The following is a 27,901-nucleotide window of genomic DNA, read 5'->3' as shown; positions in this document are numbered from 1 at the left end:
CAAACTACGACCCTTACCCTCTGCACTCAACCCCCATCACCATGCATATTAGCCAGCCTGAAGTGCAGCACTCATTGCACTGCACTCCAGACAGGAAGGCTGAGTACGAGAACAGGACATACGCAAATCTGTGATTGAACTGTTCCCCACCCCATCCCCTTGACCTTTCTGTTTCCCAAGCAGTTGTGTTTCTTTTCAATAAATGGATTTTTTGGCTTTGAAAACATTCTTATTATTGCATTAAGTAAAAGATACCATAGCCCAGGAAAGCAACAGGCACTGCAAGTCAGCGTAGCAAACACAGATTCCTACTAACTTTGGAACCACCACTCCTCACTCCTGTGCAAGGCATCAAACATTACTGGTGGCTTTCAGCCTCAAATTGCTCCCCCAAGGCATCCCTAATCCTTGCAGCCCCGTGCTGGGCCCCTCTAATGACCCTGCCCTCTGGCTGTTCAAATTCAGCCTCCTGGTGTTGAACCTCCGAGTTCCATGCCTGAGTGAATCTGTCACCCTTCCCTTCACAAATGTTATGGAGGCTACAGCACGCGGATATAACTGCGGGGATGTGGTCATCGGCCAGGTCCAGCTTCCCGTACAGACAGGCCCTTTAAACAGCCAAAAGCACACTCCACAGTCATTCTGCACCAACTCAGCCTGTTGTTGAACCGCTCCTTGCTGCTGTCAAGGCTCCCTGTGTAGGGTTTCATGAGCCATGGCATTAATGGGTAAGCGGGGTCTCCAAGGATCACAGTGGGCATTTTGACTTCCCCTACAGTGATCATCTGGTCCGGGAAGAAAATCCCGCCTTGCAGCTTCCTGAACAGGCCAGTGTTCCGAAAGATGCGTGCATCATGCACCTTTCTGAGCCAGCCTGCATTAATGTCAATGAAACGCCCACAGTGATCCACATGCGCCTGGAGAACCTTCCGATTAATGTACTCGGAGACTAGGAGGGCTGGTACCAGAATTGGAATACGCATCCCATCTATCGTCCCTCCGCAGTTAGGGAAACCCATTTGTGCAAAGCCAGCCAAAATGTCATGCACGTTACCCAGAGTCAGTGTTCTTCTAAACAGGATGCGATTAATGGCCCTGCAAATTTGCATCAAGACAATTCCAACGGTTGACTTTCTCACTCCAAACTGGTTAGCAACCGATCAGTAGCTGTCAGGAGTTGCCAGCTTCCAGACTGCAGTAGCCACCCACTTCTCCACTGGCAGGGCAGCTCTCAATCTCACGTCCTCGTGCCATAAGGCTGGGGCGAGCTCCTCACACAGTCCCATGAAAGTGGCTTTTCTCATCTGAAAGTTCTGCAGCCACTGCTCATCATCCCAGACTTGCATGACGATGTGATCCCACCATGCAGTGCTTGTTTTCCGAGCCCAAAAGTGGCGTTCCACAGGTGGTGAGCAAGTCCATGAATGCCACAAGCAATCTCGTGTCATATGCGTTACGTGAGTCGACATCATCAGCGGACTCCTCACTGTCAGTTTGTAGCTTAAGGAGCAACTCGACTGCCAAACATGACGTGATGGTGAGACTCCTCAGCACTTCGGGCTCCATTCCCACAGGCTGAAAGGGAAAACAGAGCGTGCAGTACAAAAAATGTTGAAAGATGGCGCCAAATGTGGACGGAAGCACAGGGATCACTGGGATGCAAAGCGATGTATCACAGGGCATTGGGACAGGACCCAGGATGCCCCGCCCCCTGCACCACCTTCCCACAAGCCACAGCGCCAGAATGGGAAGAGGTGCTCTGGGGGGATAGCTGCCCATAATGCACCATTCCCAATGCCACTGCAAGTGCTGCAAATGTGACCACACCAGTGCAATTGCAGCTGACAGCGTGAACACACGGCAGCGCTTTCCCTACTGCGCCCTCTGAGGGCTTGTTAACTCACAGCGCTCTACATCTGCAAGTGTAGCCATGCCCTAAGATGCTATGTCCTTCCCTAAATAAATCTCTAAGGGCTTTGTCTACACTGGCACTTTACAGCGCTGCAACTTTCTCGCTCAGGGGTATGAAAAAAACCCTCCAGAGCGCGGCAAGTTTCAGTGCTGTAAAGTACCAGTGTAGACAGTGCACCAGCGCTGGGAGCTATTCCCCTCGTGGAGGTGGGTTTTTTATAGTGCTGTGCAGCAGCTACACAGCCATGTTAAAGCACTGCCACGGCAGTGCTTTAATATTACTAGTGAAGACGCGCCCTAACTCTCAAATATAGAGTGCTGCTTTGCTCACTGACAAGAACCTTTCCTGGTATGGAAATAAAAAAAAAAAAAAAAAGGACGTAGTAAATAAGCCACATTTTTATTGTGAAAGAATTTGTCTATGCTTTCCACAGCATGCATCCGATGAAGTGAGCTGTGGCTCATGAAAGCTTATGCTCAAATAAATTGGTTAGTTTCTAAGGTGCCACAAGTACTCCTTTTCTTTTTGTCTATGCTTTGTGTGGAATGCTTCTTTACACAACTACCTGTAATCTTGCTAGCCCTAAAATTCACAACAAATATGAAACGAGCAATAAAGTTAAAATTAAACATTAATTGTCACATTATGAAATTCTTTCAAGCATAACTTCCTCTCAGGAATTTCTATAACTATTAGGATTATGGTCATACAACAGGTAGATGCTTTCCATAGCCAAAGACAAAGAGTCCCTTCGGAAAGAGCTTCTCACTGTGGTAGTTAAGAGCCAAACTAAACATAAAATTAACATATTGTAAAGTATTGCACATCCACAGAAACCATGACAGGGGGGTGGGGGGCAAAGAGAGAAAAGAGTTAGTTACTTTGGGAGTCATAACAGTTTCCTGATTGCGCATTTACTGCAACATTATGGTTGACGTTTCAATGCAGTGGGGATTTTTGTGCTTATTATACTTGATATTCCCCTCCCTCATCTTCTGCCCCATTATGGAGCAAGTAAAAATGGATTTTGAAAGCACTTCAGGTTACAAACACTCCATATACATGCCAAACTCTGCCTGTCACTGTGTGTTACAAGGTAAGAGAAGCGGACATTCACAGCAGTCATCAATACACTTATCGCCCCAAAGTACTGACAACCAAAAAACATCTAGGATTGCAAAACCTAAGAATGTGTATAATCCTTTCAGTGAGCTCTCCACAAAAGACTTTTCTGGGCATTATTTAGGGGCGAAAGATTCATCAGATCTCCCACCAGGACATAAATAAAGCAAACAATTATTTTTACAGTGAGGTTGTACAGAGAGGAACAACTTATCACGTGGATAAGAGGATAACACCTGGCTCTTACATAGCACTTTTCGTCAGTAGATTTCAAAGTGCTTCACAAAGGAGGTCAATATTATGAGCATATGAGTACAAGGAAGCCCACTCAGAAAAAGCAGCCTTTGTGCAGAGGAGCTGAAGCACAGGTTCAGTTGTTCCAAGCAGCTAATTGTGTTGCTGAAACATTCAAAACTTACCTGCTGTAATTTTCTAAAAAAACTGATGAAGACATCACTGTTCGTAATACTTGGATCTACAGTTACTGAAAAACAAAAGGCATAGAAATCAAAGTTAGTTGAAGGGGTGGGAGAAAAGGGTCTGCGTCTGAAAGTAAGATTACCTGCAATGCCCCTCTAAGTTAACATCAAAAGGCTTCTGGTAGAGCTATCAATGAGTGCTTTACCCATCCTTTGATTTAAGCAAAAGTTCGCTTTTTATTGGATGGTGCTCAGATCACTCCCAAGTCCCGCCCAGCGGAAGGCAGGTACTGCATTAGGTACACACCCCGATGGTGAAACCTGGCTCCATTGAAGTCAATGGAAGTTTTGCCATGGACTTCACAGGGCAAGGATTTCACCCCAATATTTAATAGATGGGCCTAAAGTTGTGGTCATTTATTTAGGAGCCTATTTTCTGAACTGCTGAGCACCCAGCAACTCCCACTGACATCATCAGAAGCTGCTGGGTGCTAAGCAGTTTTGGAAGTGAGGTTATTTAAGAGATTAGCCTTATGTTTTTTTGAAAGTCTTGCTCACAAAGCATATATTACATCAGAGGCCACAAAATGTCTCAGAGCTTCCTATTTCTTGTAGTTGAAAGGGTTACATTTTAATGTATTGGCTTACGTGAAATTCATGCATGACGTATTATAACTGCACTTCAGACATATAGTTTTCCTGTAAACTTCATGTGTCTTGTAACAATTCTCAAGTCTCTGCTTGGAAATCTGAGAAAAACAAATTTACTTACTTCTAGAAAAAACGGAGGCCAATTTAAAGGCAAGAGGAGAGATATGATTTTTGAAGGGACCTGCCCAAAGGCTCTGTTTTTCACTTTGAAGTCAGTGGAAGTATTTGGCATGCTAGGTCTGCAGGATCAGGCCCGCATGTAGTTTAATCCCAACATTCAGGGTATGCCCCCACCAGACCCCACAAATCATGACTTGCAGAATCCATAAACAGAGTTGAAAACCCAAACACGTAGTGAAAGCAGAGACTCCGTACCACTCTGTAGATATTGCTCAAGCTGAGACCTCCTCTCATCAGCCATGGACTTGGTCATTGCAAGATAGAACTTTGGAGGAAAAGCAGGCACGGTACTCCCAAAGATCCGTCTTAGCTACAATGGCAGTCAAATAATGCTTAAGGTTAGTGAAGATCTGCTATGGGCTTCTGTGGACATCACCATATTACCATATTCCCCAGGTTGGAGATGACCATTCACTTTAGCCCCAACGCTACTGAAAGCTCTCTCAACCTCTAAATGTATTCAAGACATACAACCCCTTCAGAGCCAAACAATGTAGTCAACAATACTTTCTTCAGAGCCACTCAGGGGGGACTCTGTCACCAATGCAAAGCATGGTGCTTTTTGTTTTGTTTTTAGCTTTACGCAATCTGAGTAGCAGCTTGGAAGCAACTTCTCAGTTCCAAGTCAGGATTGCAGCATGTCTACTTCATTAAGTCTTACACACTCTATAGACAAATGTTATGCTGTCTTTGTCAACACTCAGTATTTGCTTTCCAAATTATCTATACCAAGATTTATTTGTAATACTGTATGATCACATAAACCCTCTCTTTTGAGAACCACTGATGTCAATCCTTGATTTTCATTCACAAATGCAAAGAAAGGGATCCTAGACATGCCGTAATCCTCGCCACAGGTCTCCCTTGCATCACTGTATTTCTTTAACATAATACAGACTCTGTATAGAGTTGAGAAATATTTGGAGACACTTTACACTTCCAATTGGCTGTTACCATATTCTACAGTCAGCTGTGGTTGAATGGGTAGACAGTAAGTTTTACAGAGAGCATGTTGCTTCCTGAGCACTTTCAACTCACATTGTGACCACGCTCAGCAGATAATTGAACTTTGTTCTGACAACAGCATAGAACACTCGATTGGCTTGGCTTTTGTTTTTAAAAATACATCATCAGGCAGAGTCACTGTTTGCCACCCAACACAATACCAGTTTTCTTGCAGTTTAGATTCCCCCAGAAAGTGGTGGAAGACACAGGAAATATGATCCTCTTAGTTCAGTTGAATTAAATGGAGATTTTCCAACTTGGCATTTGGACAATCCAATGAGAATCTTCCAGTACACAGAAGGGAGCGATCTCAAACTAAAGAAGGATCAACTGTTTTTAAAGCTACAATTTACAATGTTGCCAACTCTTGTAATATTATCCGAAGTCCTGAGATACTTGGCATTTTTTCTTGAAGCCCCAGCTCCTAGAGTCACATGAATGTGAAATGCTCAGCTTTCACTTAAAAATAAAAAAGTTTCTAACTCTCTTGCTTGTGGAAGAAAGCTTGAAATCATGAACTGAGTGCACCCTAAGGTCTCAGAAACCCAAAATAAAAATTCATTATTTTAAAAATCATGATTTTTCAGCCACCCAATTTATTGATTGGAGGAGGAGGGCTGACTCAGGATTTTTGAGCCCATAGGGTTGGCAATACTGAAGTTAAAGAATCCCGAAATTAAGACTTCCATTCTCTCCTACTCACGCTGTTTGATCCTGTGATCCCCCAAACTGGAAGTGCTCCTGCTTTCAGGACCTCATCTGGTCAGTTAACACACACACACACACTTAGACCCAGCTTTTGTCAAACCCTTAAGGGGCCACCAGGCAACAGGCTGGCAAAAATGAAAAGCCAGATGAAAGCATGTGCACTTCACAGACCCTCCTTGATTATAACAGACTGTTGAAGTAAGTAAATAATAATTTAAACTGTTTGGGTTTTTTTACATTACCCTATACTAAATGTGCACATTGATACTATTTGTTGGTTTTCCCACCCCCATGCCTCAAGGTCATACCTGACTAACATGAAAAGAGCATCAAAGTGGTACATTCAGATTAAAATAATTTTTAATGGGAGGCGCAGTCCCATTGTTACCAAAGGCATGTGCTACAAGGAGTTTAAAGTATTTACAAAAGTGTTAAACTTCCATCCTAACCCAAGTGACTAATTGAAAGCTAGAGCTTGTAAAATTAAAAAATTGTAAAAAGTTTCAGTCATTTCCATTTTTTAAAGCATCTCACAATATTTATAAGAATTTTGAAAAAATGCCATAAAATTAATTTTGCCATTTTGAATTTTTTTTTGCAAAAAAATAAAACTTGTGTTTTCAAAAGGGACATTTTTTACCTGAAAAATTTCAGTCAACTCTAGTCAAAGCTATTTTATTTAATGGAAATACAGACTGATTTCTACAGCCAGACATCATTTGGCCACTATTGAGAAATGACAATTCATGGATCAAGGTTTATTATACATTTAATGCCACTCTCTGGAAGCAGGGGAAATTGAGGTAGAAAACATCATAGGCATTTTCAGGAAGGAAGAGGCATAACTCTGACAAGCCTGGACAAAAATCCCTCTCTCAGTAAAGCAGTTTCTGAATATATTAAGATTTGTGTGAGCTTTGCTTGTGGCCCATGTAGCAGCTGCTCCATTACCCCTGCACTGGCAACACATCATCACTTTCCAATTTGTTTATTATTTACCTGTTATTAGGTACTTGTAAACCGCCTTGAGACACACAGAGTATAAAAGAAGCTATGTAAAACCAAATCATGTTTTCCATGTAGTGTCGCTGCATAAATATAATAAGAAGAGCAGCTTTTATATAGTGCTTTTCATCTTCAAAGTTCTTCACATACATACACTGATCCCTCCAAAGCCTCAGACAGAGAAGCATTCTCTGCTTTACAGAGAAGGAAATTTAGGCAAAGATATAAGTGATTTGCCAGAGTTCAGAGATGGAGTCAGAGCTCGAATCCTGCCTCCTCACCTGCCTCCTCGCCCTGCCTCTCACCCATGTAATGCAGCACTACCCATCATCATCATCATCAGTTTGTACAAATGGAGACATGGACTATTTTAAAAAAATCCAAATCAATGAGAGCAATTAATCCACCTTGGAATGGACTGCTTGGTAAATTTTATTTTTCAAACTTAGGCTATGTTTGTCTGAAAGATTTGGGGAGTGGGTGGAGTGGGGAGAGAAGTTTCTCTCAACCTAGTGGAATCCGATCTGCTGAGCAATCTCCAGCATTCTAATTCTTCCAAAAAAGTATCTCACTTTTTCATACTTCTAAGAACTACAGAAATTTTCCATAATAGTTTACACACATACTTTGGAGGGTGGAGGTGGGGAGTTAATTTAATCAGACAGAGCTATCAGTCTGCAGGCATTAAGTTTCAGTCCAACATGACTGGAAACTTGGTTGTTTCCAATACTCACCAGCCCAAAAGATGGACTTAAATTTTAAACGCAAGCAGACAAACATTAAGGCTGTACCTGGCAGAGCTATGTCCTGGGGGCCAGATTCACTTACAGCACAACACAGGTTGCAAATCTCCAGATAGCAGTAGGATCATAGAATATCCGGGTTGGAAGGGACCTCAGGAGGTCATCTAGTCCAACCCCCTGCTCAAAGCAGGACCAATCCCTAATTAAATCATCCCAGCCAGAGCTTTGTCAAGCCTGACCTTAAAAACTTCTGAGGAAGGAGATTCTACCACCTCCTTAGGTAACGCATTCCAGTGTTTCTCCATCCTCCTAGTGAAAAAGTTTTTCCTAATATCCAACCTAAACCTCCCCCACTGCAACTTGAGACCATTACTCCTTGTCCTGTCCTCTTCTACCACTGAGAATAGTCTAGAACCATCCTCTCTGGAACCACCTCTCAGGTAGTTGAAAGCAGCTATCAAATCCCCCCTCATTCTTCTCTTCTGCAGACTAAACAATCCCAGTTCCCTCAGCCTCTCCTCATAAGTCATGTGTTACAGACCCCTAATCATTTTTGTTGCCCTTCGCTGGACTCTCTCCAATTTATTCACATCCTTCTTGTAGTGTGGGGCCCAAAACTGGACACAGTACTCCAGATGAGGCCTCACCAATGTCGAATAGAGGGGGACGATTACGTCCCTCGATCTGCTCGCTATGCCCCTACTTATACATCCCAAAATGCCATTGGCCTTCTTGGCAACAAGGGCACACTGCTGACTCATATCCAGCTTCTTGTCCACTGTCACCCCTAGGTCCTTTTCCGCAGAACTGCTGCCTAGCTATTCGGTCCCTAGTCTGTAGCGGTGCATTGGGTTCTTCCGTCCTAAGTGCAGGACCCTGCACTTATCCTTATTGAACCTCATCAGATTTCTTTTGGCCCAATTCTCCAATTTGTCTAGGTCCCTCTGTATCCTATCCCTGCCCTCCAGCGTATCTACCACTCCTCCTAGTTTAGTATCATCCGCAAATTTGCTGAGAATGCAATCCACACCATCCTCCAGATCATTTATGAAGATATTGAACAAAACCGGCCCCAGGACCGACCCCTGGGGCACTCCACTTGACGCCGGCTGCCAACTAGACATGGAGCCATTGATCACTACCCGTTGAGCCCGACAATCTAGCCAACTTTCTACCCACCTTATAGTCCATTCATCCAGCCCATACTTCTTTAACTTGCTGACAAGAAGTAAATCCATCTAGAGAAGGAGCCAGAAGCACAAGCTGCTTGCAACTCTTACTCTGCTGGAGACCTCAAAGCCTGGTAATACATCCCAAAGTGGGCAAGGCCAGGCTGACTGGGAGAAGAGCTGAATCAATGTCTCTCCAGGGCTGCTTCCACTAGTAGAGCTCCTATGGACGTCCAGCCAGGTTTAAAGAGGTCCTATCTTGTGGAGAGGCAAGGTGAGTAAGATAAGCTCTTTCACCAACAGAAGTTGATCTAATAAAAGATATTACCTCACCCACCTTGTCTCACTGAGCTTTTCTTCAGGTCTGGGAAAAGTACTCAGTGTGTCACAGCTAAACACAAGATCAAACAGATTGTTTAGCAAAGTCATACTCAGACCTCTGTGGTTCAGAAGCCAAATTACTGATCAACATCACCCAAAAGAGCCACGGTAGTATGAATTCATTGTTTCTTTTTATATATACATACACATATTAGTACACCAAATGAGTACACTACATGTTGTGATAGGCATGTTTAGGACCTATGGATCTTGAAACGTGTGTTGTTGGGGGTACTGATCATCATAGCGGTGTTATGGCAGGGTCTGGTAGTGCTTTGAGTTGGTGGAACAGGACACCCACATACCCTGAGAGAACTTGCTTCAATACAGAAGAAAAACCTGTCTGATCACACACCCCAAGTTGTCACGTACCACCCCAGGCTGGAACTCATACGGGGTATCATCATACAATTACAACCCAGGCTTGATGAGGACCACATCCTAAAGAAATCTTTCCTGAACTCCCTCTTCTGACCTTCAAACAACCCCCCAAAATCATCAGAAGCAAGTTCCCCACAAAATCTTTCAAAATCCATGGGACCTACTGTGACACTCTGTACCTCGGGGGAACACCCTACACTCCCAGGTTTATCTTTATAAAATGATTGTGTGGTATCCAATGCAGTTTGTCATGTTGGGTATCTTCGGAAGGCTCATGATGCACTGAGCACGGTTGTTATAGTCATGTTATAGTAATTGTTACAGGAATGTTATAGTAAGGTTATAATTTCATGTATATAGTTATGAGGCTGAAAACGTGCCCTCATGGTTTAGAGCAAGCCCAGGCAAAAACTCTCCAAGAGCAGAGAGGCAGTTCACACCTCATCAGGTCAGGTATGGGACAAACCCAGCCCAGCCTCACAGGAACAAAAGACGCCAGCCTAGGCAACAAGAAAAGAATCTGTTAGGGCTTGGCTACACTTGCAAGTTAGAGCGCATTAAAGCAGCCCCGGGAGCCCTAGCTCACTACCCGTCCACACTGCCAAGGCACGCAGAGCGCTCTGACTCCACGGCTAGAGTGCTCCTGGTACTCCACCTCGGCGAGAAGATTAACGCTTGCTCTCCTTACCTGAAACACCCCGGCGTCAGTGTGAACAAGGTGTTGCATTACTGCGTTCTGATCAGCCTCTGGAAACGTCCCATAATCCCCTTAAATCAAGTGGCCACTCTTCTCATTGTTTTGAACTTGCTATAGGAATGCGATATGCCCTTTGAAAGCTCCGTTTCCGACACCCGGCTCCTTATCTGCTCCGACACAAAGCAACCATTATTGCGGAATATTGTGTGTGAGAGAGAGAGAGGTCTGCTGCTGTCTGAATTTACAAGACAGCATGCGGACATGCTCTCAACCCCCCCAAAACCCACTATCTCTCTCCCCGCACATACACACAACACACTCCCTGTCACACTCCACCCTCCCCACCCATTTGAAAAGCACGTTGCAGCCACTTACACTGTGGGATAGCTACCACAATGCACTGCTCTCTGTGACCATTGCAAGAGCTGCTAATGTGGCCACACCAGTGCACTTGCAGCTGTCAATGTGGACAGATAGCAGCACTTTCCCTACTGCGCTCTACAAAGGCTGATTTAACTCAAAGTGCTCTACATCTGCAAGTGTAGCCATGCCATTAGACTTTGGAGTGAGTCACCCCCCTTCCTTTGGTCAGTTTGGAACGGCAGTGAGGTAATGTTCACCTGACTCTGAAGGGGGGAGGGCAAAGCCAAGAGGGAAGAAAGGACATGATAAAAGGGAGAGACATTTGCCATGCTCTCTCTCCCACCTACATCTACAGACACCACACCAAGCGACTGAAGCGCTGATCAAAGGGGAGAGCCTGGCTGAAGAGCAGTCAGCCAGCCCGTGGTGAGAAGCATCTAAGTTTGTAAGGACCCTGGAAGTGTTAAGATCTGCTTAGAATGTGTTTTGCTTTTGTTTCATTTGACCAAATCTGACTTCTTATGCTTTGATTTATAATCCCTTAAAATCTATCTTTATAGTTAATAAATTTGTTTGTTTATTCTACCTGAAGCAGCGAGTTTGGTCTGAAGAGTATCAAAGGCTCCACTTGGGAGAACAAGCCTGGTACATATCAATCTCTTAAACTGACGTACTCATATAAGCTTGCAGTGTCCAGCGGGCATAACTGGGCACTGCAAGACGGAGGTTCCTAGGGTTGTGTCTGGGACTGGAGATATTGGGTAGTGTCATTCGGTTGCACAATCCAAGGAGCAGCTTACGTGCCAGAGGCTCTGCGTGAACAGCCCAGGAGTGGGGGTTCTCACAGCAGAGCAGGGTAAGGCTCACTACCAGAGTCAAGGATTGGAGTGACCTAGCAGATCACTGGTCCAGATAAAACCAGAAGGGAACGTCACACCTACCCATGCCTATCCCAACATTTGGTATACTCATCCAGTGCACTAAATGCCCTAACAACTATGTGGGTGAAATGAGACAATCACTACACTCCCGAATGAACTTACACAGAAAAATGATGAGACAAGAACACTGTCAACCATGGGCGAACACTTTTCCCAGCATGATCACTCCATTTCGGACTTCTCAGTCCACATTCTTAAATGACAACTGCACAACACATTCCAAAGATGAGCCTGGGAACTTAAATTCATAACTTCCCATGATTTTTAGTGTCTAGCACTCAGTAAAGACATTGGATTTATGGCTCATTACAACAATCTGTAACCCACTAACACATCTTCATCTTGAATGCTCTCTGATAACGTTAAGTCCTTATGCTAAACAATTTGTTCCCCCTTATATTTAGCTGCAACACTCTGGGCATGTGTACACTGCAATACAAAACCCACAACACGGAGTCTCCGAGCCCAGGTCAGCTGACCTGAGCTAGTAGGGTTCAGGTTTCAGGGCTAACTAAAAATTGCAGTGTAGCTGTCTGGGTGCAAGCTGGAGCCTGGGCTCTGAGACTCTGCAAGAGGAAGGGTCTCAGAGCCCAGGCTCCAGCCCAAGCCCGAATGTCTACATTGCAATTTTACAGCTCTGCAGCCCAAGCTCCGCTAACCCAAGTCAGCTGACCCAGGCCAGCTTTGGCCATGCCACTCATCCTTTTTTTGCAGTGTAGATATACCAGTTGAGTATCTGTCCCAGACCTGAAGATGAGCTCTGTGTAGCTCGAAAGCTTGTGTCTTTCACTAACAGAATTTAGTCCAATAGAAGATATTGGGGAAGAAAGGTAAGCAGCAGGATACGGACCCTGGACTTCAGGAAAGCAGACTTCGACTCCCTCAGGGAATGGATGGGTAGGATTCCCTGGGGGACTAACATGAAGGGGAAAGGAGTCCAGGAGAGCTGGCTGTATTTCAAGGAATCCCTGTTGAGGTTATAGGGACAAACCATCCCGATGAGTCGAAAGAATAGCAAATATGGCAGGCGACCAGCTTGGCTTAACAGTGAAATCCTTGCGGATCTTAAACATAAAAAAGAAGCTTACAAGAAGTGGAAGGTTGGACATATGACCAGGGAAGAGTATAAAAATATTTCTCAGGCATGTAGGAATGAAATCAGGAGGGCCAAATCGCACCTGGAGCTGCAGCTAGCAAGAGATGTCAAGAGTAACAAGAAGGGTTTCTTCAGGTATGTTGGCAACAAGAAGAAAGCCAAGGAAAGTGTGGGCCCCTTACTGAATGAGGGAGGCAACCTAGTGACAGAGGATGTGGAAAAAGCTTATGTGCTCAATGCTTTTTTTGCCTCTGTCTTCACTAACAAGGACAGCTCCCAGACTGCTGCGCTGGGCATCACAACATGGGGAGTAGATGGCCAGCCCTCTGTGGAGAAAGAGGTGGTTAGGGACTATTTAGAAAAGCTGGACGTGCACAAGTCCATGGGGCCGGACTAGTTGCATCCGAGAGTGCTGAAGGAATTGGCGGCTGTGATTGCAGAGCCATTGGCCATTATCTTTGAAAACTCGTGGCGAACGGGGGAAGTCCCGGATGACTGGAAAAAGGCTAATGTAGTGCCAATCTTTAAAAAAGGGAAGGAGGAGGATCCTGGGAACTACAGGCCAGTCAGCCTCACCTCAGGAAAAATCATGGAACAGGTCCTCAAGGAATCAATCCTGAAGCACTTACATGAGAGGAAAGTGATCAGGAACAGTCAGCATGGATTCACCAAGGGAAGGTCATGCCTGACTCATCTAATTGCCTTCTATGATGAGATTATTGGTTCTGTGGATGAAGGGAAAGCAGTGGATGTATTGTTTCTTGACTTTAGCAAAGCATTTGACACGGTCTCCCACAGTATTCTTGTCAGCAAGTTAAAGAAGTATGGGCTGGATGAATGGACTATAAGGTGGATAGAAAGTTGGCTAGATTGTCGGGCTCAACGGGTAGTGATCAATGGCTCCATGTCTAGTTGGCAGCCGGTGTCAAGTGGAGTGCCCCAGGGGTCGGTCCTGGGGCCGGTTTTGTTCAATATCTTCATAAATGATCTGGAGGATGGTGTGGATTGCACTCTCAGCAAATTTGCGGATGATACTAAACTAGGAGGAGTGGTAGATATACTGGAGGGCAGGGATAGGATACAAAGGGCCCTAGACAAATTGGAGAATTGGGCCAAAAGAAATCTGATGAGGTTCAATAAGGATAAGTGCAGGGTCCTGCACTTAGGACGGAAGAACCCAATGCACCACTACGGACTAGGGATCGAATGGCTAGGCAGCAGTTCTGTGGAAAAGGGCCTAGGGGTGACAGTGGACGAGAAGCCGGATATGAATCAGCAGTGTGCCCTTGTTGCCAAGAAGGCCAATGGCATTTTGGGATGTATAAGTAGGGGCATAGCGAGCAGATTGAGGGACGTGATCGTCCCCCTCTATTCGACATTGGTGAGGTCTCATCTGGAATACTGTGTCCAGTTTTGGGCCCCCACTACAAGAAGGATGTGGATAAATTGGAGAGAGTCCAGCGAAGGGCAACAAAAATGATTAGGGGTCTGGAACACATGACTTATGAGGAGAGGCTGAGGGAACTGGGATTGGTTAGTCTGCAGAAGAGAAGAATGAGGGGGGATTTGATAGCTGCTTTCAATTACCTGAGAGATGGTTCCAGAGAGGATGGTTCTAGACTATTCTCAGTGGTAGAAGAGGACAGGACAAGGAGTAATGGTCTCAAGTTGCAGTGGGGGAGGTTTAGATTGGATATTAGGAAAACTTTTTCACTAGGGGGGTGGTGAAACACTGGAATGCGTTACCTAAGGAGGTGGTAGAATCTCCTTCCTTAGAAGTTTTTAAGGTCAGGCTTGATAAAGCCCTGGCTGGGATGATTTAATTGGGGATTGGTCCTGCTTTGAACAGGGGGTTGGACTAGATGACCTCCTGAGGTCCCTTCCAAACCTGATATTCTATGATTCTATGATATTACCTCACTCACCTTGTCTCTCTACTATCCTGGGATTAACATAGCTACAACAACACTATCTTGTGGAATCCACCTAATGGTAAAACCCTCTATCCATCTGGCCCAAGACATACAAAGCAGTGAGTATTGTTTCTTTTCCATCCATCCACAAAAATGCTCCTCCGTCACAGAAAACGATCACTAGTTTCAAGGGTAAATGACTGGAATTATCTAATCTTGTGGGGGTGTTTTAAAATGAAGTGTTTAGCCCCACCCACGCTGTCTAAACCAACTATTTCAGCCACAGCCACGTTCCATTATATGGTAAAAGCCTAGGGCAGATGAGGCATTTGAGATAAGATTTCTAACCTGGAAATAATAGTCAGAGCAGCATTACTAAAAGGAGTTAGAAAGGTGTCAAACTGTCCGTAAAAAGGGTTTAAGAGAGTTGTACTTTTAGATACAGTCTGGATGAAGCCTACAGAAAGGGGCTCCTAATTTTAAAGTGTATTTAAACATGTTTCATATGCTAATAAAAATATTTGTCTATGTAGATACCTAACAAACCCAAAATATAAAATTAGTCTGCTATACAAGTGGGTACACAAAATTGAAAAACAAATATATTGTAATCATTAAATCCTTTATGCCTAATTACTTTTGTGATTAATTGATTTTTAGAATAATTTTCCAAACAGCTGTTCATGAAAATCATGGCTGTTCCTAGGCTGACTCAGTGAATGCTGGTACAGTGTTTAGAATCAATCAACAGTATGCTTTTGTCTTCAAACTAATTGTTACCATTTCATACTTCCCTACATGCCTCCAGCTTTCACCCAGACCACACCACACAATCCATTGTCTACAGCCAAGCTCTAAGATACAACCACATTTGCTCCAATCCCTCAGACAGAGACAAACACTTACAGGATCTCTATCAAGCATTCTTAAAACTACAATACCCACCTGCTGAAGTGAAGAAACAGATTGACAGAGCCAGAAGGGTACCCAGAAGTCACTTATTACAGGACAGGCCCAACAAAGAAAGTAACAGAACGCCACTAGCCGTCACCTTCAACCCCCAACTAAAACCTCTCCAGCACAGCATCAAGGATCTACAACCTATCCTGAAGGACGGAGACAGGCCAGTCCTTGCTTACAGACAGCAACCCAACCTGAAGCAAATACTCACCAGCAACTACACACCACACAACAAAAACACTAACCCAGGAACCTATCCCTGCAACAAACCCCATTGCCAACTCTGTCCACATATCTATTCAAGGGACACCATCATAGGACCCAACCACATCAGTCACACCATCAGGGACTCGTTCACCTGCACATCTACCAATGTGATATATGCCATCATGTGCCAGCAATGCCCCTCTGCCACGTACACTGGCCAAACCGGACAGTCTCTACACAAAAGAATAAACGGACACCAATCAGACATCAAGAATTATAACATTCAAACACAAGTCTGAGAACACTTCAGTCTCCCTGGACACTCAATAGAAGACTTAAAAGTATCCATTCTTCAACAAAAAAAAACTTCAAAAAACAGACTCCAATGAGAAACTGCAGAACTGGAATTAATTTGCACACTGGACACCAACAAATTAGGCCTGAATAAAGACTGGGAGTGGATGGGTCAAAGAACTAAGAACTAATTTCCCCATGATAATTTTCCCCCTACTGTTACTCACACCTTCTTGTCAATGGTTTGAAATGGGCCACTCTGGATTACCAGTACAAAAGTGATTTTTCCTCCTGTTGATAATAGCCCACTTTAATTTAATTGTCTCGTTGGAATTGGTAAGGCAACTCCCATCTTTTCCATGTACTATATATATCTTCCTACTGTATTTTCCACTCCATGCAGCTGATGAAATGGGTTTTAGCCCACGAAAGCTTATGCCCAAATAAATGTGTTAGTCTCTAAGGTGCCACAAGTACTCCTCATTGTTTTTGCTAATACAGACTAACATGGCTACCACTCTGAAACATTTCAGAAGTGACTCTTTGTACATTTAGTGCCTGGAAATAAGTCGACAATCAACATTCAGACAATTATGACACCTAAAGGCTTTTTCTTCCTGACTTTATAACTTCTTGTCAGGTTGTCATAGGCGTGTTATTCTAATATTTGTCTAGAAAGGGACAAGCAGCATACTATTTTAATCTGCTTCTGAATAGTGACCCAAATCTAAAAGTCATTTGTTAACACCACAGGTTTTCAAAGATGGAAAGTAAGGAGAATTTAGCCACCACAACCCCCATCAAAAAAGGAGTGTTTTGTAATAATGAAATCCATCAGCTATTTCAATCTTCCCAAACAATTTGCAATAAAACTCTCCTTTTCAAAACAAAAAGTTATGTTCAGTCTCCCATACTTTTATAGTACAGCTTATTTTTCCTAAGACTCAGATATTTGAATGAAGGAGACAGTTAACATCTACTAATATAATCCTATCAGCCTGCGTTCCTCAAATCAGACTTTTTTTGGGTTAGTGTAGTTAGTGCTTTACATTAAAAGCACACCAATATTTACATGGCACCCTGTTTTTGATAATGATTTGTGTGGCGGAATTCAGGGAACACTTTACAGAGCAGAATTCAAAAGCCCCTACAGATAGAAAAAAGAAAAGGAGTACTTGTGGCACCTTAGAGACTAACAAATTTATTTGAGCATAAGCTTTCGTGAGCTACAGCTCACTTCATCGGATGCATTCGGGGTGTGCACATGGGGGAGCCATCAGGGGCTCCGGTCTCCCCCGCAATAATCAGCAGGGAATGCAGATAGAAAGGAAAGGAAATTTACAAATGGTAAAGATGTAAGTAAGTACATTACTTGCAGTAATGACAAATGGAAAGATGCACGAACAGAAAAAAAAAAAGTGAGGTTCAGTGTCATAGGCAAAAATGAACTAAAGATTGATACAGTCTGAGGAGAGAAGTTTCCAGAGATGGAGTAACACAGTATTTAGGAATTGCTGCACTGGATCAGACCAGCAGTCCAACTCACCCAGTATCATGTCTCTGACAGTGGCCAGAACTAGATGCTTCAGAGAACTGTTCAAGGAAAGCTGTAGTGAACAATTATACAACAGTATGCCCATAGGAAGTTTCTTTCTGACCCATCCAGGGGTGTGCGCATGGGGGAGCCAGCACGGGCTCCGGTGTCCCCCCCCAATAATCAGCAGGGAACGCAGAACTTCTCTGGCCCCGGAGCTCAGAACTCCTCCTGCTCCTGGGCTGCTGTGAGGAAAGCAAGAGCTCTCAGTTACAGGACAATGGCATACTTCCCAGCACCAGGCCAAAGTGACAACTGTTCTACCAATGCTAGGAACAAAGATCTAAAGAAAAATTAACAGGATGGACGGATTTAAATTTAAATCACTGATTTTAATCATGATTTAAATCAGCAAGCACAAATCAATTATTTAAAATCAAGGTTTCTACCTTGTTTTGAATTGGTACTTTGAAAAATGTATGTTAAGCCATGTAATTGCTTAAATGTGTGTGTGTAAAAAATATTTTCCAAAAGAGGTAAAGCATGATAATGGTTGATATAATTTGGTACTATGTTTTGCTAACTACCAAATTATATCAACCATTATCACCCTCTCTCTCTTTTGGAAAATATTTTAAACACACACACAAGCAATTATATGCTTAACATACATTTTTCAGATTATTTTTTATATTTCTATTATGTTAGAAAATGATGAATGAGGCATTTCTTACTTACTAGATGATTAATTTTTTTTTACCTGTGATTTGTGTCAAGCGGCACTTGGATGAAAATTTGGAATATAATTAAAATGCACAAAACTCGACATTTTAAAATTGTTTTTGTTAGTTAAATAAAAACTGCCGCAAATGCACTGTGTACATCATAAGAAAGAAAGTTTATCAAAATAGGATTTACATTTAAAAGTAACTGCTTTATGAAACAAAGAAAATATTGTATATAGTTAGCATATAGAATAAATAAATATAGAATTTGAATAAATTCTGTTTTTTTAAATCAATTTTTTATCCATCCTGCACTGAACAATTAAAAAGCCCTTCTCAGGCTTCTGAATGTTCAGAAGCTGTTGGGAGACAGGCTGACACAGTGAGAAACTTTACAGAGGGAGTCTGAAGGAGTTGGACATTCCCAAATCCCGGGAATGGTAAACTTTAGGAAAAGTAGGCCTGTGTAGAGACAGGTTTATTGTTTTAAGATCGTTTTTTTCAGAAATGTTTTTGTTCTAAATAAAAACATTTTGCGCTAATCAGACTGTTTGGTTCCTAGACACCACTGTCATAGAACTGCAGAGCTGAGCCTAAGTCAGACCTAATGAGATAATCACAGCTGATCACAAGGGACCGCTCACTGCTAGGTACTGGCTTGAGAGAGGGAGAATCGCATGATTACAGCCTGAGACAGATAAGTGCTAGAAGCCCAAGACATGAGAGGGAGTGCCCTCAAAGAGACCCAGAAGGGTGAGAGATGCAGTTAACCCAGTGATGATGGCAGAGGATAGAGCCATGTGCTCCTGCTTACAAAACTAGAGGCAACTTTGACAGTAAAGAAAGAAAAGTTCTGAAATAATCCAGTTGTTTTAGTGATACTGTTTATCTCTGTGTCACTGTAACTGTTCATTTGTCTACTTCAGTAGCACCACTGAGACTACAGATCCCACTCTCCTTCAGTCTGGGTACACATGGGTGTTTTCTGAGGCTGAAAGGCAATGCGTGCCAGCCCTAGAAATTAAGTGTTCTGTTTAATATCTGAACAGATATAGCATAGTCCTCAGTTCTACAACCTTTTCCACACTATGATGTTAATATGGCTCCAAACTCTGTTCCAGGGATGCTAAGACTTAATTCATTCTTCAGGCTCATTTGGTCCTTGGCCTCTCTGCCAAGACGGCCAACAAAAGTACTAATTGTGGTTATGTTTTTTGTCATGGGACAGGTTCCTCTGGGACTAGAGCTGAGATAATCAGTCAGACAATAACAACTTTTGAGCATTACCACTAGAGCTGGATTTGAACTGGTGACCTAGATATAAAAGTTTCTATAGCCCACGACCAATCTTCGGAGTCATCCAGTCTCCCCCAAGACTCCTTTGTTTCAATGTGGCACTAAGGAAATAAAGAGCAAAACCAAGAATGAATCCAAGGAATGGAGGCATCAAAACTCTTTTTACAGAAAGAAAAAGTATTTGACAAGTGTTCATATCAGAAAAGCCTCTTCATCATGGGAAAGTGGGGGAAGTGATATAGAACTCATCAAATCCTAAATTTGAGTACTGGATAAGCCAGTGGTTCTCTACCTATTTACCATTGTGGGCCGCATCCACACAATATATATTCTATCTGCATGGGACTAAGGATGTCACATGGGCCACAGCTGTAGGTTGAGAACCACTGGAATAAACACTCACAAGTCTGAAAAACAACCTGTCCTTCTGGCTATATAGCTTATTAGCATATCCCCTAGAGACAAAGGCTGACATTCTAAAGCTTAGGGCCTACAATTTCTAAGCTTGAGCAGCCTCGAGAAAAATACTTAAATAAGTCCCCAGCCATGCAATTAAATCAACACATGCACATTTCTGCACCCACACAGAGCCCCACTGACTTCAAGTACTTGACAAACAAGTTGCAGAATCAAGATCTATGTGGTCTGCTTTTCAGAAACATAAGTACCCTCAATTCCTACTGAAGTCTGAGTTACATACAAATGCTCACTAACTCTGAAGAAAAAGGCCACTTACACAGGTGCCTAAATATAGGAGCTTCAGTTGAGGGCATCCAAGCTTGAAAATTTTGGACATGCAGAGAAGATCTATTCAAAATGCCAAAATGATTGAAACATGGACTCATGAAATCCAGGTAAGACAGAAAAGAAAACTGCCAACAGGTAAAATTAAAGATTTTAAAGTTTTGTGGAAACTGTATCCAGAACAACATTCTGCCTTTTTGTTCTCAGAAATTACTACTTAAGTTGGACACTAAAGGAAGACTTAGTTGGACAAGCTAAAGAAAAGACATGTATAGGGTTACATCTACTTAAATAAAAATAAAGGAAAGAAATGAAAAAATTGTGTTTTAAGTTCTGAGTTTCATATACATCCATCCATCCATCAAAAAGTTACAATGATTTATACTGTACATTTAAAAAATGCAGTTTCACATAAGCCACAGAAATACAATTCCTTCAAGGGCCACTTTCTGAATAATATGCCATTCTTGACATCCAAAACCAGACACAAAACTTTAATGTCAAGTTGTTCTATTATCTACAAACATGCTGGTTTTCAAATTAGTTATATTTTCAATGATGATTGCACTCTCAGTGTGACCCCATTCTGTGATGTTCCATTCGATAGCATCAAGAAATTTACACATTAAGTGGGGAGAGTGTAAAAGTAATAATAGACCACTGTTTTTGGCAGTGGGTCACTGGAGGCAATGGGTACTCTGTGGGAAGCAGAGATCTGCCAATGTAAAATAGCTTGCAAGATCAGGACCATAATATTTAGAGATAGAAGAGACCTAACAGACCAGGGGCTCTCGAACTTTTTCACAGCGTGAACCACTGTAGTATCAAAATGGTCCACTTTAAACACAGAGCTTATCTCGGACACCACATCTCATTTGCAATCATGAAGACCACCTCCCTGCTCCTTCATAATCGTGTAACATCCTGTCTCATCTGAAGTGATTGCTTACAATTAGGGCTGTTAATTAAATCACAGTTAACTCACACGATTAACTCAAAAAAGTTAACTGCAATTAAAAAAAGTAATTGTGATTAATTGCAGTTTTAATCGCACTGTTAAATAACGGAATACCAATTGAAATTTCTTAAATATTTGTGGATGTTTTTCTACATTTTCAAATATATTGATTTCAATCACAACACAGAATACGAAGTGTACAGAGCTCACTTTATATTATTTTTATTACAAATATTTGCACTGTAAAAAATGATAAAATAGCATTTTTCAATTCACCTCATACAAGTACCATAGTGCAACCACTTTATCATGAAAGCATAACTTACAAATCTAGATTTTGTTTTGTTACGTAACTGCACTCAAAAACAAAACCATGTAAAACTTTAGAGCCTACAAGTCCACTCAGTCCTACTTCTTGTTCAGCTAATCGCTAAGACAAACAAGTTTGTTTACATTTACGGGAGATAATGCTGCCCGCTTCTTATTTACGATATCACCTGAAAGTGAGAACAGGTGTTTGCATGGCACTTTTGTAGCTGGCATTGCGAGGTATATACATGTCAGATATGCTTAACATTCATATGCCCCTTCATGCTTGGGCCACCATTCCAGAGGACATGCTTCCTTGGTGACGACGCTCGTTAAAAAAATAATGTGCTAATTAAATTTGTGACTGAACTCCTTGGGGGAGAAATGTATGCCTCCTGCTCTGTGTCTTACCCGCATTCCTCCATATATTTCACGTTATAGCAGTCTCGGATGATGACCCAGCATGTTGTTCATTTTAAGAACACTTTCACAGCAGATTTGACAAAATGCAAAGAAGGTACCAATGGGAGATTTCTAAAGATAGCTACAGCACTCGACCCAAGGTTTAAGAATCTGAAGTGCCTTCCAAAATCTGAGAGGGATGGGGTGTGGAGCATACTTTCAGAAGTCTTAAAAGAACAACACTCTGATGTGGAAACTACAGAACCCGAACCACCAAAAAAGAAAATCAATCTGCTGGTGACATCTGACTCAGATGATGAAAATGAACATGTGTTGGTCTGCACTGCTTTGGATCATTATTGAGCAGAAAGCACCATCAGCATGAACGCATCTCCTCTGGAATGGTGGTTGAAGCATGAAGGGACATATGAATCTTTAGAGCATCTGACACGTAAATAACTTGCAACGCCGGCTACAAGAGTGCCATGTGAACCCCTGTTCTCACTTTCAGGTGACATTGTAAACAAGAAGCAGGCAACATTATCACCTGCAAATGTAAACAAACTTGTTTGTCTGAGCGACTGGCTGAACAAGAAATAGGTCTGAGTGTACTTGTAAAACTTTCGAGCCTAAGTTGTTTTATTTTCAAATGCAGTTATTTTTTGTACATAATTCTACATTTATTAGTTCAACTTTCATGATAAAGAGATTGCATTACTGTACTTGTATTAAGTGAATTGAACAATACTATTTTTTTTACAATACTAATATTTATAATAAAAAATAAATATAAAGTGAACAGTGTACACTTCGTGTTCTGTGTTGTAATTGAAATCAATATATTTGAAAATGTGGTAAATATCCAAAAATATTTATATAAACGGTATTCTATGTTTATTTAACAGCGGGATTAATTTTTTTTAACCACTTGACAGCCCTACTTACAATGCTTCCCTAGTGGCCCTTTTCCATGTATTTGCAGCTGTCTTCATGCAATATAGCAGCTGGAGAGGAGGAGGGAACCAGCATAATGTTAACTTGGAGGTTTGCACAGACTACACTTTGAGACCTTCTGTAATAGATTATCCAGTCCACCTATCACCAGTACTGGACTGACCTCTGCTGTACATTTTCTAGTGCTATTTCCAGTCTGCTGTTAGAATTGTTAAGTAGAATTGCTTCCCTAGGATGCTATTAAACGTAAGTGATCTGGACACTTATGGATATAAAAAAAAGTAAGACTGATGGAAATAATCCAGCTGTTTGATAGGTCTTTCTCTGCTCAGCCAATATATAAATATAAATCTATTACACCCTCCTTTACTATTTCATATTTGTTATTGGATCAGAGAATAGGTGATCCAGAAGAATACACGAATGAAGATCAACAGGCTGTACATAGTACAAAAGAGCTTGGTATGTAATTATCTGCAACACTTACTGTTATCTGAAAATTATGTGATAAACCTCTCTAGGTATTTATATGGCCTTCACCATTCTTGTATCTAAGGCCCCCACTATCATTAGAGGGGATTTTATCTTCACACCAACGCTATGAGGCAAGGAAGTAATTATTCCCACGTTACAGATAAGTAACTGAGGAAGAGAGTAGATTAATTGATGTGTCCAAGATCACAGGGTGTCTGTAGTCAAGTTAGAAACTGAACCCACGTCTTCAATCCCAGTCCAATGCCCTATTCACAAGACCATTTTTCCTACCACTCTGACTCACACAGTCCATAGGTGTGTTAACAGCAGGACCTTGGCCCCAGTAAACATAGTTGGAGCCTATATACTTGAACTCAAAACAATGTTAGCACCTTCCAAGCAAGAACAGTTTGGAAAAAAAACCTATGATTTGAACTCTAGCATAGACAGGGCCTAAAAGAGGCTCTAGTGTTATTTATGACTCAGAGAGGAATGCTGCAATAGTTTCAGATGTCCTAAAATCAGAAGAAACGTCTTACAGTCAATGATACTAAAAATAACTGTGTGAAACCTGTTTCCCTGAATATTGGGTACATGACCATTACTCAATTCCCCTTTCACAGCTTTCAGATGTTGCCAGGTCTCAATAAGGAAACACCTTAAACCTTCACTGAGGAGTATTATGGTGAAAAATGGAGACTATTTTGCAAAGAAAGGGCTGGTGGGGGTGGGAAAGATACCTCATCTCTTGCATATAGCTCAGACCAGCATGCCTGGGGTATGCACAACAAAAGCCAAAGAACTGCCATGAAAATAATTGGAAAAGTAGGAGAAAAAAATGAAATCAAACTGCTTACAAAGGGTGAAGAGTTTACCAAAGAAGCTATTAGATGTGTAATCACCTCCATCCATACTTCATATTACTTGTTTAAGTGTAAGGGAAATGGGGGGCAGCCAAAAAATTGTCTCCATTGCCCAAAATTAAAAAATAGCTCTTCCTTGACACAAATATAAATTCCCAGCATATTGTATTTCCCAACACCCTTCCTCTCAATATTTCTCTGTGATTTGCTTCAGAGTTTGCTGCATTCTATGGTGCTGGACACCTTAAAAATGTGTGTAATAACAAATAAATGACAACACACTTACATAAAGGTCTGGATGCTGTGGAGTATCTCCCTCCCACTTCAGGTACTACACAAGAAAAGCTCATTACCATCCACAGGCAACATTACAGGATCTCAGCCTAAGTTCATTTCAATGAGGTGAAGAAGAGCTCTGTGCAGCTCAAAAGCTAGTCTCTTTCACCAACAGAAGTTGGTGCAATAAAAGATACACCCTCAGCCACCTTGTTTCTTCTCATTTCAATGGGGCATTTGCTGGCCATTTGATGGAAGCTCCCCTAGCTGAAGCTGGCAGGGGAGACTGAAAAGGCATTTGGGCTGGAGTCTCTTACCTGATCGTTCCAGTGGTGTAGCTGGCTGTAGCGCACCTTGCAGAAGAGGAAGCCTTCCAGGTACACAGAGTACAGCTGAAAATACACCCAAGGGGCATCAGCTTCCCTGCCTGCACAGCACCCCCATCCTCCTCCTCCACAGCCCTCCTGCCCCCCCCATTCCCCTGCCTCCCCACACAGCTCCCCTCCCTCCCTACCCAGGCCCCCCATTCCCCTGCCTCCCCACACAGCTCCCCTCCCTCCCTACCCAGGCCCCCCATTCCCCTGCCTCCCCACACAGCTCCCCTCCCTCCCTACCCAGGCCCCCCATTCCCCTGCCTCCCCACACAGCTCCCCTCCCGCCCTACCCAGGCCCCCCATTCCCCTGCCTCCCCACACAGCTCCCCTCCCGCCCTACCCAGGCCCCCCATAGCTCCCCTCCCTCCCCACACAGCTCCCCTCCCTCCCTACCCAGGCCCCCCATTCCCCTGCCTCCCCACACAGCTCCCCTCCCTCCCTACCCAGGCCCCCCATTCCCCTGCCTCCCCACACAGCTCCCCTCCCTCCCTACCCAGGCCCCCCATTCCCCTGCCTCCCCACACAGCTCCCCTCCCTCCCTACCCAGGCCCCCCATTCCCCTGCCTCCCCACACAGCTCCCCTCCCGCCCTACCCAGGCCCCCCATAGCTCCCCTCCCTCCCCACACAGCTCCCCTCCCTCCCTACCCAGGCCCCCCATTCCCCTGCCTCCCCACACAGCTCCCCTCCCTCCCTACCCAGGCCCCCCATTCCCCTGCCTCCCCACACAGCTCCCCTCCCTCCCTACCCAGGCCCCCCATTCCCCTGCCTCCCCACACAGCTCCCCTCCCTCCCTACCCAGGCCCCCCATAGCTCCCCTCCCTCCCTACACAGGCCCCCCATTCCCCTGCCTCCCCACACAGCTCCCCTCCCTCCCTACCCAGGCCCCCCATTCCCCTGCCTCCCCACACAGCTCCCCTCCCTCCCTACCCAGGCCCCCCATAGCTCCCCTCCCTCCCTACCCAGGCCCCCCATTCCCCTGCCCCCCCACACAGCTCCCCTGCCCCCCCACACAGCTCCCCTGCCCCCCCGCTCAGTCGCTTCGGTCCGCCCCGAGCCAAAACAGCGCTGCCCAGGAGCCGGGATCCCCGCGGCGGCGCGGCCCCCCCCAACCCCAGCGGCCGTGCCGGGCAGCCGAGACACTCAACCACGTAGCGGCCCCCGAACTTCTCCAGCAGCTGCTCCGAGACGGGGATGCTGAAATGCATCTTCATGGTGCCGCCCGCGGCCCGCCCGCGCTCCGCCTCGCCGGGCCACAGGGGCAGGGCAGGGCAGCGGCCGCAGCATTTGTTTTCCCACGTGACAGAGGAGAGGGCGGGGAGGTCTCCTCCCTCCTGGGGGCGGTGGGCAAACCACTCATCCTGGCAGGTGATGGGACTGTCACAAACAAGGGCGGCCTCCTGTCCTGGCTCCCGCTCCCAGGGCAGCGGCGGCGGCTACAGCTTCCGCTCCGCTCCGCTCCGCTCCTCCCCCCCGCCCAATAGTTGGCCAGGCCCCTTTCATGGGTTTTATTTAACCAGGCTGGGAATCACCAGGAGAGTGCTTCCCGACCTAGAGGGATCCTTGTCTGATTTCCTGTGCTCTCCTCCTCGCTGCCCCAAATGTGGGCAAGGCCCCTGGTGTGAGGACGGATATAACAGTTGGGACATAAGCGTGTCAAGGGGCCGCTGGAGGCTGCCTTCCTTCTTTATGAGTTTTTGTCCCACCCTTCCTCTAGATGTTGGGCAGCTCCTAGCCCCAGCCTTGTAGCTTTTCGGTGCTGGCTGGGACCAGGCTCGTGATGATGAATCAGTCATGGAAACAGGTAGGTACCATCCAAGGAAACAAGTTTTCAGACTCCCCCAGCCACCAGTATGCACCTAGCACCTAGGGGTTTGATTTGTCTTTGACCCTGTAATGTGGATGATAGTCCTGGCTCTGAGGCCCCTGTGTGAATCTCTAGGCATCCCTTCTGATGGGACTGAATGAGCGTCCCAGGGTGAAGAATCCTGCAGCTGTGATGTGTCTCACTCTGAAGTATTACCCAATACTCAAGCTTCACTGCAGGATCTTCATAAACAGAACAAATATCTCATTGATTTAGGATGGGCAGAATGTTATATGCTGGGCGGGAAGGGGAATTACTGAAGCAAATGAGGTTCATACAGCTTTTGCAGAAGAGGAAATAACTGGTAGGAACTCAAGTAGAAAGAATAAAGTAACATTTTGTAATATCTTTTGATCATTTAATTTGTTTAGTTTCTTCATCTTCAGCCAAATAACTGACAACTTCTGAAGTCTGATAACTTGTCAAGTCCCGAAGCAGTTACCATATTACAGAAGCAGTTACTGTGAGGCGTTGTGGGACAGCAGCTGGTCATTCAGTATCTGCTCTCGCACTGTGTCAACCTCTGTAGGTCTGTGGGTGCATCACCCCAGTGCTTAATTTGTGCCAGGGCTGAGCCCTAGTACCTCTAGGTTTGGCAGTTCATAGCCATGGCACCTCTAGGCTTGCTGCATCAGTTATGAATGTAAAAAAAAAGCTTGACCCCTGTCACCTCTTTCATTACAAATTAAGCACTGCCCTATCTCTAGACCAAGGCTGCCCTGCACATGTCCCCATTCATATCTCAGTCCTTTCCACAAACCCTTGTTCCCACTTACCCCATACTCCCAGTGGGCTGGGCAGCTGTGTGGGGGGCATGGGGGAGATAGCTGAGGTGTAGGGAGGCCAAAAGAATCTCCATGGCCCAGGCTCTAGAGTAAGGTGTTCACTTTCCCCACCTCTGGTTTCACTCTGATTGACATGCTCTGACACACATTAAATTGTAGTGAACTATGATTTTAAATTGAGGTGGGATATTCACA

General features: G+C 44.1%; 1 protein-coding gene across 3 annotated transcripts in view; it reads right to left on the bottom strand.

Moving 5' to 3' along the window:
• Window positions 1-26,484, bottom strand: part of SNX31 (sorting nexin 31) — a 69,331-nt gene extending 42,847 nt beyond the window's left edge. Inside the window, exons 1-4 of one of the 3 annotated variants that reach the window (XM_073330433.1) lie at window positions 26,203-26,484; window positions 25,000-25,074; window positions 4,480-4,594; window positions 3,454-3,518 (exon numbers count right to left, since the gene is read on the bottom strand). In XM_073330433.1, the coding sequence (XP_073186534.1) occupies window positions 3,454-3,518; window positions 4,480-4,594; window positions 25,000-25,074; window positions 26,203-26,268 (321 nt within the window). In that variant the 5' untranslated portion in view covers window positions 26,269-26,484. The remainder of the gene's footprint in view (window positions 1-3,453; window positions 3,519-4,479; window positions 4,595-24,999; window positions 25,075-26,202) is intronic. The other 2 variants (XM_073330431.1, XM_073330432.1) reach the window with 2 other exon arrangements.
• Between the last annotated feature and the right edge of the window lie 1,417 nt (window positions 26,485-27,901).

Source organism: Lepidochelys kempii, chromosome 2 (genome assembly GCF_965140265.1).
Source record: "Lepidochelys kempii isolate rLepKem1 chromosome 2, rLepKem1.hap2, whole genome shotgun sequence".
Classification (NCBI taxonomy): domain Eukaryota; kingdom Metazoa; phylum Chordata; order Testudines; family Cheloniidae; genus Lepidochelys; species Lepidochelys kempii.
Note: the sequence above shows the minus strand (reverse complement) of the source record. Positions and strands in the feature narration are given on the sequence as shown.